The 11,552-nt window shown below is 37.5% G+C and overlaps 1 protein-coding gene across 1 annotated transcript in view; it reads right to left on the minus strand.

Annotated features, from left to right (window-relative positions):
- The window catches only part of ATP8B4 (ATPase phospholipid transporting 8B4 (putative)), a 155,048-nt gene extending 144,599 nt beyond the window's left edge, over positions 1–10,449 (minus strand). The window contains exon 1 of the mRNA XM_084642237.1: positions 10,367–10,449. Coding sequence (XP_084498363.1) covers positions 10,367–10,409 — 43 coding nt within the window. The 5' untranslated portion in view covers positions 10,410–10,449. The remainder of the gene's footprint in view (positions 1–10,366) is intronic.
- Positions 10,450–11,552: the final 1,103 nt, after the last annotated feature.

Raw genomic sequence — 11,552 nt, forward strand, 5'->3', positions numbered from 1 at the left:
AGATCTAAGGTGCAGTTGACCTGGGTTAAGTGACTGGTCCTTTGGGACTATGAGTATCCTGAATATTGCTGTGATTCTATCAAAAAGGTAGACTCACCTGCTGGTGAGACAGATCAGAATACTCAAGGGAACTGTCTGTGATTCCATGTTAGGGCTGTTATAGTGTTGGGGTCTGTTATAGTGTCTGAGGAGTTTACACTTGATTACTGGTTCGTGAAATCTAAGTATAGAACTCACAGCCCATTTGGGGTTTGTGCCCTGCTTCCTATCAGTCTGCTCGGAGCCTCACCAGCAGCATTACAGATATGCTACATTTGAAAAAAAAAAAAAAAAACTTCTGTCATATTGAACAGATGCTTCTTTGCACTGTTGATAATCTGACTCAAATTATTTCATCTCCCACAGGATGCCCACAACAGCCAATTAATTTATTTTGGTCACAACTGGTTTATCATTAACAGAAGTGTTTCTAGCTCACTAGGTTTCTTTAATCAGTAAAGACACTTCAAAAAAAAAAAAACAACAAAACAAAAACATGCCAAGACCTGTATATAAGAGAAAAGTAACCTCAGCTCTAAAAGGGAACAAAAACTGTAGAATACACTTTAATCCAATAACAAAGCAAATATATGGGTACAATCTGAAGAAAGCTGAAACTGTCTAAACTTAATTATTAAACCAAGACCAAACTGAAAAAAAAAGTCCTAACCTTTGGCTAATATATTTTAAAGATAGACAAAACAAGACTTCCTCCAAGAGAGAAACTAACTAATAATGTATCAATAAAAAATTAAACCTCTGAGGGATATGCCTCCACAGCCCATACCACAGAAATAACATTAAGCTTCCCTGTGCACTAGAACAGGGAACAGTAGAACCTCAGAGTTATGAACACCTCAGGAATGGAGGCTGTTCATAACTCTGAAACATTCGTAATTCTAAACAAAACATATTAAGGTTGTTCTTTCAAAAGTTTACAACTGAACATTGACTTAATGCAGCTTTGAAACTTTACTATGCAGAAGAAAAATGCTGCTTTTAACCATCTTAATTTAACGAAACAAGCCCAGAAAACAGTTTCCTTCCCTTGCAAAATCTTTTTTTAAACTTTCCCTTTATTTTTTTAGTAGTTTACATTTAACACAGCACGGTACTTACTTTTCTTTTTGTCTCTGCTAGTGCCTGATTGCGTACTTCCTGTTCCAAATGAGGTGTATGGTTGACCAGTCAGTTCATAACTCTGGTGTTCGTAACTCTGAGGTTCTATTGTATACCTATTAGTTCAGTCTGAGAGTTTTCAGTTAGAACAATGACATTTCTACATCCTGAACAGCTCTGCAGGCAGCAGAGTTTTGCTAGTCTGGGGATATTCATTTGTATGGTATGCAGAAAAAAACCCGACTATCTAGCTTTTGGATAGGCTAATTTAAAATGCAAAAAGACACAGCACACTTCACCATTACACTTCAGACAGAACAAGAACATTTTGGTCTTTGTTTTACATCCTTTCAGCTGGATGCCAAGGATGACTAATTCCCTTAGGTTCCTTCAAAAGTCCAAGCCTAAATCTTTGAGTTCTGTATTCTACATTTTGCATGACAAGAAATATACAAAGCCCAGAACACAGGACAAAAAATATAATGCAATTATATATTTGAATAAATAGGACCAAGCCAACCACTATAAAAATAACAAAGAAACATGCAGTAATTAATGATACTCATCTTCCATCTGTGTGAAAAATCATTTCTACCTGATACTTTACTCTTGCTATGAGGAGTTATAAATCCTCTCCAGGACAGCAATGTCTGGAGACATTTTCCAGACATTTCCTTAGATATAGTCATACTTTCAAAGATATTTGTATTTCTGTGATTCATCCAAAACATGTATCTTGAGTGAGCTAGTTATTCAACACAACATCCCAGGGGGCTTTCAGTGTTGAAAACAGATACTACTGCATGTCCAAACAACAACAAACAAGCAATCATTTCTGTGTCCAAGCTATCTTTAAAAAAAGTGCACCAGTCTCCCCACAAAACGAAAAAGACGCTGGCATTTCAAGGTTTTGAAAACCATCACTGAAACTTTGGTGCAATACATTAGCAATGAGTTTAGCAAAACTGTTTTCAACATTTGCCTGTTTAAGTGATGCCCAACTGTTTATTGGCTTTTCATAAAAAGGGAAAGTGATTGACTTTTGCAATTCCTGAAAAGCAATGTTAGAATCTCTCAGGGTTGATAAAAATCAACGATTTAAAAAAAATCAGATTTTTTTTATTTAAATTGGCTTTTTTTGATAAAATTCTTTTTGAGGAAAAAAACCTGTCTTAAGATAGTTTTAAGATAGCTCAAAGATAGCTCATCATGGAATAGGGATTATAAATTCTAATTCTGTAGTATGAGACAACATATTCATGTAATGTTTAAGAAAAGTTTTGTAAATGAGTTCCAATAGTTCATGGATTAAGGACCCAATTTTATAGGATTCCAGGGGCTTCTGTATAGATTATTTAGGTTAATCTTTCTATCTATCCAGTGGGACTCAGTGCTCAGTCTAGAAGATACAATCGGAGATGCTTAGTTTTGCAGTTCTCAAACTGTGGATTTGTGTCTCCAGAGAGAACATGCTTGTTCATAGCAAAAATGTTTTTAAATAAACAATATAAGACCTCAACTCTATTGTCCCTCTACAAATTTGTGTGCACAGAGTCAATCCCTTACCTCTCTCTAAAAGTGCAAAGTTTCAAAAAGTCAGTGAATAGAAGACTGTTGGGGGCAGAACAGATCTGGACAAGGAGAATAAGTCTGGAGATAAATGTGAGAAGGGAGGGACAGGCAGTAGAAACAACAGTGAAACTGTTTGAGCAGCATATTCCAGAAGTCTTGAGGTCTTTCTGAGAGTAGCCTTCATTGATCTATCATACCATTCTCTCACTAGCAGGGAAAATCTATAATGGCAACAGGCCATAAAAGAGACCCAGTTTGGGAATATTTTAATGAAGTTCCTCTATCTGTGGGTAAGACAGGCATGTGTGCAAAATGCAAACAGTGCAACGAAGAAATGCAAAGCCTTTTTGCCCGAATGAAACAACATCATGAGAAGTGTTCCTTCTCACAAGGAAGCTGCGTTGAAGATAATGAAAGGAACATGTCTGAACATGCAGGATCTTCAGGTAGGTAAACTTTTTTATTTCATACTTCTTTCTTAAGGACTGCCTGTCTTCCTTCTGGACTATTCTTGAATTCTCATGTTTGAGCAAAAAATATAGTTGTTACTCTATGGTACTATCATTTTAGATGCAGTTGTGATAAAAAGTAAATAGCTGAAATAGGCAGATCTTTCTTTTACAATTTCACCATTAAAGTAGTACTGAGTGTCAGTGACCGCAATGAGTAATACTAAATGAGCAGTATGGTAATATAATTAAATAAGTGCATTGACTCAGGACTTGGCTACACTTGCAAGTTAGAGTGCATTAAATCAGCCCCAGGCACCCTAACTCCTGAGGTGTCCACACTGGCAAGCACCTGGACTCCGTGGTTGGAGTGCCTCTGGTAATTTACCTTCACGAGAAGCATAGAGCTTGCTGTGCCCTGGCTGAAACGCCCGGGTGTCAGTGTGGACGACATGATGCATTACTGTGCTGTGATTGGCCTCCAGAAACGTCCCATAATCCCTTGAGTCAAGTGGCCACTCTGGTCATTGTTTTGAACTCGGCAGCAGGCATGCGGTTATCCCCTTTCAAAGTTCCATTTCTGACAGCCGGCTGTTTATCTGCTCAGGGATACTAAGCAAACCATTACTGTGGAATTCTGCTGCTGCAGAGGCAGGCGTGTGTGAGCGAGAGAGGCAGGGGGAGCTGATGTTGGGGTTTCCCCCTGCTGCTGTCTGAACTTATGAGACAGCATGCTGACACACTCTCTGCCCCCCAAAACACACTGTCTTTCCCCCCACATACACACAACACACTCCCTGTCACACTCCACCCCCTCATTTGAAAAGCACACTGCAGCCACTTGCACACTCAGATAGCTATCACAATGCACTGCTCTCCATGGCATTGCAAGAGCTGCTAATGTGGCCATGCCACTGAGCTTGCAGCTGACCGTGTAAACACATGGCAGCGCTTTCCCTGCTGCAGTCTCTGAGGGCTGGTTTAACTCCCAGCGCTCTACATCTGCAAGTGTAGCAATAGCCCTATTTTGCTTAGGAGAATCCATCCTCCACATACAGGATTCTGAAGACTATCCACCTTCAAGATCACCATCATTTTCTATAGTTTCAGAATTATCTGCCAGTGATAGTGTTTCAGTCACATCATGTATGTCACAAAGCCATAGTATATCACTTGTAGCAAAAAGGGAAAAAAATCTCCATCATCCAGTAACAACCATAGATAAGTTTGTGATAAGAACCAGCAGATTACGAAAAGATTAAAAAATTGTCTGGTTTGTTTAATGCAACAAACTTTCCATATGATTGAGAATCCACACTTCATTAACATGGCTCAGTCAATAAGACCAGTCCACCAAACAGAACGGATGTCAGAGGCAAATTGCTGGATAAAGTGTCTGAAAGAGAAATTGAGCAGTGTGCAAAAAGTCTAGAGGGTGAAATTGTTAACCTGAGTCTTTATGGGTGGAGCAATGTCCACAATGATCCTGTTGCATGTGCTTGTCTGACAACCAAAGAAGGGAATGTCTTCCTTACTGAAACAATTGATACATCACGAAATGCACACACAGCAGAATACTTACAAGAAGTAGCAGTAAAAGGTATAACAAACTGCGGGGGAAAAATTAAAATGTCTAGTATGCAGCTTGGTCACAGACAATGCTGCAAATGTATCCAAGATGAGAAAAAATTATTTCGAAGAGAGTCCCAAGCTAATAACATACGGTTGCAGTGCTCATATGATGCACCTCCTAGCCAAAGATTTCAGTGTTCCAGAAATAAAGGCTAATGTTGCTGAAATTGCAAAATACTTCGGTAACAACCACTTTGTAGCAGCTGCTCTGAAAAAAGTGGGAGGAACCAAACTCACTCTCCCACAAGACGTGCAATGGAACTCAGTAGTGAACTGTTTTGAGCACTGTATCAAGAACTGGCCTAATGTGAAGACAGTTTGAAAACAAAATTGTGAAAAAATACATGGCACTGTCACAGCCAAAGTTCTCAACATGGGGCTGAAGATAAAGGTTGAACACATGCTGAGTACCCTGAAGCCTAGTTCTGCAGCCTTGAACAAAATGCAGGGAAATTGCTGTTTTATTGCTGATGCTGTTGAAATTTGGAAGGAACTGAGTGAGATCTTAAAAAGAGAAATATGCAATGACATAATAATTTTTAAATTACAAGCATTAAAAAAAACAATGGGACAAGCACTATCTTCAACTCATTTTCTTGCAAATATTCTCAATACTCAGTACCAGGGTCAAACCTTAACTGCTGAAGAAAAGGCGTTGGCTATGACATAGGCATCCAGCAATCATCCCGCCATAATGCCAACTATAATAAACTTCAGAGCTAGGAATGAACCATTCAAGAAATATATGTTTGTTGATGATGTTTTAAAGAAAGTCACACCAGTGAACAGTTGGAAGTCACTTAAGCACTTGGATTCAGAGACTGTTGAAGTGAAGAACTAAAAAAGAGCCACCGTGGCTTAACAACCATGTAAAAGAAGCAGTGAGAGATAAAAAGGCATCTTTTAAAAAGTGGAAGTCAAATCCTAGTGAAGTAAATAGAAAGGAGCATAAACACTGCCAAATTAAATGTAAAAATGTAATAAGAAAAGCCAAAAAGGAGTTTGAAGAACAGCTAGCCAAAAATTCAAAAGGTAATAACAAAATGTTTTTTAAGTATATAAGAAGCAGGAAGCGTGCTAAACAACCAGTGGGGCCCTGGATAATCGAGATACAAAAAGAGCACTTAAAGATGATAAAGACATCACAGAGAAAATAAATGAATTCTTTGCTTCAGTCTTCACGGCTGAGGATGTTAGGGAGATTCCCAAACCTGAGCCATCTTTTGTAGATGGCAAATCTGAGGAATTGTCACAGATTGAAGTGCAACTAGAGGAGGTTTTGGAATTAATTGAGAAACTTAACAATAACATGTCTCCGGGGCCAGATGGCATTCACCCAAGAGTTCTGAAAGAACTCAAATGTGAAATTGTGGAACTATTAACTATGGTTTGTAACCTGTCCTTTAAATCAGCTACTGTACCCAATGACTGGAAGATAGCTAATGTAAAGCCAATATTTAAGAGATGATCCTGGCAATTACAGACTGGTAAATCTAACATCAGTACCGGGCAAATTAGTTGAAACAATAGTAAAGAATAAAATTGTCAGACACATAGAAGAACATAAATCGTTGCGCAAAAGTCAACATGGTTTCTGTAAAGGGAGATCATGTCTTACTAATCTATTAGAGTTCTTCGAGGGGGTCAACAAACATGTGGACAAGAGGGATCCAGTGGACATAGTGTACTTAAGAGTACAAAGATTTCCAGAAAGCCTTTGAAAAGGTCCCTCACCAAAGGCTCTTACGTAAATTAAGTTGTCATGGGATAAGAGGGAAAAGCCTCTCATGGATTGAGAACTGGTTAAAAGACAGGGAACAAAGGGTAGGAATAAATGGTAAATTTTCAAAATGTAGAGGGGTAACGAGTGGTGTTCCCCAAGGGTCAGTCCTGGGACCAATGCTATTCAACTTATTCATAAATGATCTGGAGAAAGGGGTAAACAGTGAGGTGTCAAAGTTTGCAGATGATACTAAACTGCTCAAGATGCTTAAGACCAAAGTAGACTGTGAAGAACTTCAAAAAGATCTCACAAAACAAAGTGATTGGGCAACAAAATGGCAAATGAAATTTAATGTAGATAAATGTACAGTAATCCACACCTGAAAAAATAACCCCAACTATACATACAATATGATGGGGACTAATTTAACTACAACTAATCAGGAGAAAGATCTTGAAGTCATCGTGGATAGTTCTCTGAAGACGTCCACGCAGTGTGCAGCGGCAGTCAAAAAAGCAAACGGGATGTTAGGAATAATTAAAAAAGGGATAGAGAATAAGACGGAGAATATCTTATTGCCCTTATATAAATCCATGGTACGCCCACATCTCGAATACTGAGTACAGATGTGGTCTCCTCATCTCAAAAAAGATATACTGGCATTAGAAAAGGTTCAGAAAAGGGCAACTAAAATTATTAGGAGTTTGGAACGGATCCCATATGAGGAGAGATTAAAGAGGCTAGGACTTTTCAACTTGGAAAAGAGGAGACTAAGTGGGGATATGATAGAGGTATATAAAATCATGTGTGGTGTGGAGAAAGTGAACAAGGAAAAGTTATTTACTTGTTCCCATAGTATAAGAACTAAAGGCCACCAAATGAAATTAATGCCTAACAGGTTTAAAACAAATAAAAGGAAGTTCTTCTTCACTCAGCGCACAGTCAACCTGTGGAACTCCTTGCCTGAGGAGGTTGTGAAGGCTAGGACTATAACAGGGTTTAAAAGAGAACTAGATAAATTCATGGAGGTTAAGTCCATTAATGGCTATTAGCCAGGATGGGTAAGGAATGGTGTCCCTAGCCTCTGTTTGTCAGAGGGTGGAGATGGATGGCAGGAAAGTGATCACTTGATCATTACCTGCTAGGTTCACTTCCTATGGGGCACCTGGCATTGGCCACTGTCGGTAGACAGGATACTGGGCTGGATGGACCTTTGATCTGACCCAGTATGGCCTTTCTTATGATAATCTCACTTTTAAAAGCAGTTGCTTCTTCTGCTGGTGTAAAAAGACTATTTTCTTTGTTTGGACTAATTCATTCCAAATTGAGAACTCATTTGGGATCTGAAAAAGCAGGAAAGCTTGTTTTTCTTTTTCAGATTATGAACAAACAAGAAAATGAAGGTGAAGGTGAAGGCGACTGAGTTAGCTGCAAAAGCCAATATTTTAAGTTTCTCAAGTTGACCTGGCTGACATAGTCAATTTAATTTTTGGTTGGTTTTTTTTCAATATTTCATTTAACTATTTTAGTTAAAAACAATTTTAACAAAAACAAACCCGATTTTAAAAAACTTGAATGTTTAACTAAATTCAAAAATTCATATGCTTGTTTTGTTAAAATATTGTATGTTTGCTGTTGAAGAAAAAAATCTAAAATACATAACGTTGTTTTAGTTAAATAAAACAATTTAAATGTCTGTCTGGTGATGTTCTCCTCCTAATACAACGTGGCAAGAAAATCCTCCAAATATTAATGATTAACCTGTTGAATTGGAAATAGTTCATCTCCCAATGACTTCATAAATATCTGCTTCAATTACCTTTGGTAAATGAAATAACCAAACAATCATTCATTTTCTGATATAGCTATAAAATTCCTCTGAAAAGTTTTCAAAATAAATCACTTTAAAAATGTATAGTGTGTACCTTCTACAAATGAAACCTACATCTATCTCTGAGTTGAGAAGAATATGTATTAAGGTTATAACAACTAACAAAAATGCACTTTTATGTTGAAATCCATGATTAAATCGAGTCTTCCTGACTAGTGATTTAAATCAAATCCACCCTGGAATCTCTCCTTAGGTTTTGAGCCCAAGTGTGCATTGATTAGAGGTTTCAAGGAGGCTACAGCAGCCACTTTACCAACTTGCCTACAGGCAATACCAAGACACATACTACTTGCTTTTGTACACATGAAGTAGAACTTAGATATTTGGTACGTAAGGAAAAAATTAGATCCAAAGTTTAGGGGGGGTGAATTTGATTTCGCTCATTGTAAGAATAGGAGAAAGTTGCAAATCTGGATCTAGGTTCAAATTCTAAACCCCCACCTATGCAATCTTTCATTTTGGTTTAACACGTTCTAGTGAAAACTAGGAAACTCACAATTTCCAAGAATGAAGGCCAAATTTTTCAAACCTGTTCTCCTCAAGTTAGGCTTTTAAATTAAAAGGGAACTCACTTTCAGAGGTGCTTACAGCTCCTGTTAACTTCTGTGGAAGACATAGATGCTCAGAACTTCTAACAAATCAGGACACATACACCCCTTGTGGGGGAGGAGGGATTGACACAAGGAGAAAGAAATATGACCTAGCTATGGATTTAGGTGCCTAACAAAGACCCTGTGTTTGAAAAGTTCAGCCTGTGCTTATGTATTTTGCATATCACTTGTTTTACCAGGATTTCATGCCTCTACCACTGCAGTAGAAATGCAAGTTTTTAGAAGCACAAAATGAAGGAAAATTCATTATTCTGATGACTCTATCAGCAAGTTAAAGTAACAAAGATCAGCAAGGAAGGAAAATAAATGACATTCAAATTCATACTAATGATTTATTGTGCAAAATGCCATGAGGTATAAAATTATGTATTACATTTTTAATTGACAAAACAATTTCAAATTTTGCTCTAGAACCACAAAGTTTTAAATACCAGATGTAGTGTGGCCAACTTTCACAATTTTATCATGATTCTTGCAATATTTTTTTCTGAAAGCCCCAGATCTGGAGTCATGCGATTACATGAAAACATCAGCATTCTTTTTTTTAAAAAAAAGATACATTCCTGGCACTTCTGGATGCACAAGAACCAGAAGGAAATGAAGCGAACCCAGCTATTTTTTTTTATTTAAATTTAATTTTAAAAATGCTATGATTTACACTCAATCTCATGATTTTTGAACATTCAGGATGGATGATACCGTAGCTGCCCCGTAACACAGAGGGATTCTAGTTTGCCATCAAGGAGAAGCAGTAGCACAGGAATATAGAAGAACAACAACACAGGAGACACCCACACAGTTAGCAAAACAACACAATGAGAAAGCCAGACATAACAGATAGATGTTCATGGTGATGAGAGACTGAAGATTTAAGCAAGGTTCTTTTATTTTAAAAGATGCACTGTATTCTGTACACAACTGGCATGGACCATTTCAAAGTTTTTAGATACTGAATGCAGAGAAGGGGTATAACCATGCACACACTCAAGGCTCTATAACCACAGAAGAAGGTTAGTACCATAAACAACAGTTATCAGATTATGAAGTGCAAGTCAGGCCAAAAATCCAAGTAGAGAAGAGTCGGAACCAAATGTCTGATTAAACACCCATAAATTTCTATCTATAAATTTTGCAACTGATCACTAATTTTTAAGGAGTCAAAATACAGATCCATATCTGATCCAAGTGCCCTTGTTTCAAAAATCTTGAATGGACATTAACATTACTATTCTCCACCTACATGGTAATGATCATGATTTACATCTCTATGGTGCCTTTCATTCAAAAGAATCCAAAAATTGCTTCCCAAACTGAAATCATTTCCACTCACCTTCGTGAAATACACGGGGTTTTGCTATAGGCATGACTGGCATAGGACTTGTTTCCAACTACATAATTCCTGTGTTACAAGTTCCACCCCAACAACGAACCACAGCAGTGTTCTCTGAAATGCCAGCAGTTCAAAAAAGGCAGTACCATATATGTGGCGCAAGACTATGTGGCTGTTTTGCACTACATTCCTAAAGACGTCAATTAAACAGCAGGCAAGCATTTAAAGCAGGATTTTGAATTTTCCCTTTAATAATTTGTTTGGTAGATAATCTTCCAGCCAGCAGTATATATTTTTGAAATTGCATCAAAACAATTTCTTTTAACAAAGAAAAACCTAATTTAGCACAGTTTTTGCATAAATGTTGATGTGTAAGGTCACCAGAACAAATCTTTTAAAAAATGGAGGAATTCTATTGGATAAGACTACAGCGCTCTAGCTTTGTATAAATAAGCATTTAACAGAGATTGACCCAATCAAAATCCTAAATCTAAATATCTCAAAATTTGAAGGTAAATTAAATTCAAACCTATTGCTGAATTTTTCAAATGGTCTTTTGTCTTTGTAATGGACCAAACTAAAACCCCAAAGTGAACTCATTACTTGAGACCCACTCTAACATTTGGATAGCAAGAGATGTGCCAGTCCTAAAAAGTGCATATCTAGGAAGCATCACAATACCCTTTTTTACAAAGGTCACAAAAGTTCACATAAGCTAGATGAGTAACTTCAGCAGCAGTCAATATTCATGCTTTAGACCCTTTATGACCTTTTGTGAATTAATTAATTCCACACAGCAAAGTGTGTTGCACTGTGATTCCTGGGCAATACACTAAAAAAACAGGAAAAGTACAAGTTACACTAAATGGTTTATTTTCTATTAAAAACTAGTTACAGCGATCCAGCTTTTTGCGTAGGTGGCATCTGGCTCCAGGTTAGAAGTGAGAAAGCTAAACTAAGTTTCATTTTCTGTTCCTCACTTCTCACAGATGTATGTCAGTGCTAGAAAGCACTGCTACAAACAGAAACCTAGGGAAATGGAAACTGGAGCAGTGCAAACCAGATAACTCTGAACTCATGTTCAGTTACCGGAGTCACCATAGTTGTCATACACCGAGACCTGTAAAGATCATTTTTATCAGGCTGATACACCCTTACAGATGTTCCCCCCAACATCAGCAAAGAA

The sequence above is a fragment of the Lepidochelys olivacea genome, assembly GCF_965140295.1.
Source record: "Lepidochelys olivacea isolate rLepOli2 genome assembly, chromosome: 10".
Classification (NCBI taxonomy): domain Eukaryota; kingdom Metazoa; phylum Chordata; order Testudines; family Cheloniidae; genus Lepidochelys; species Lepidochelys olivacea.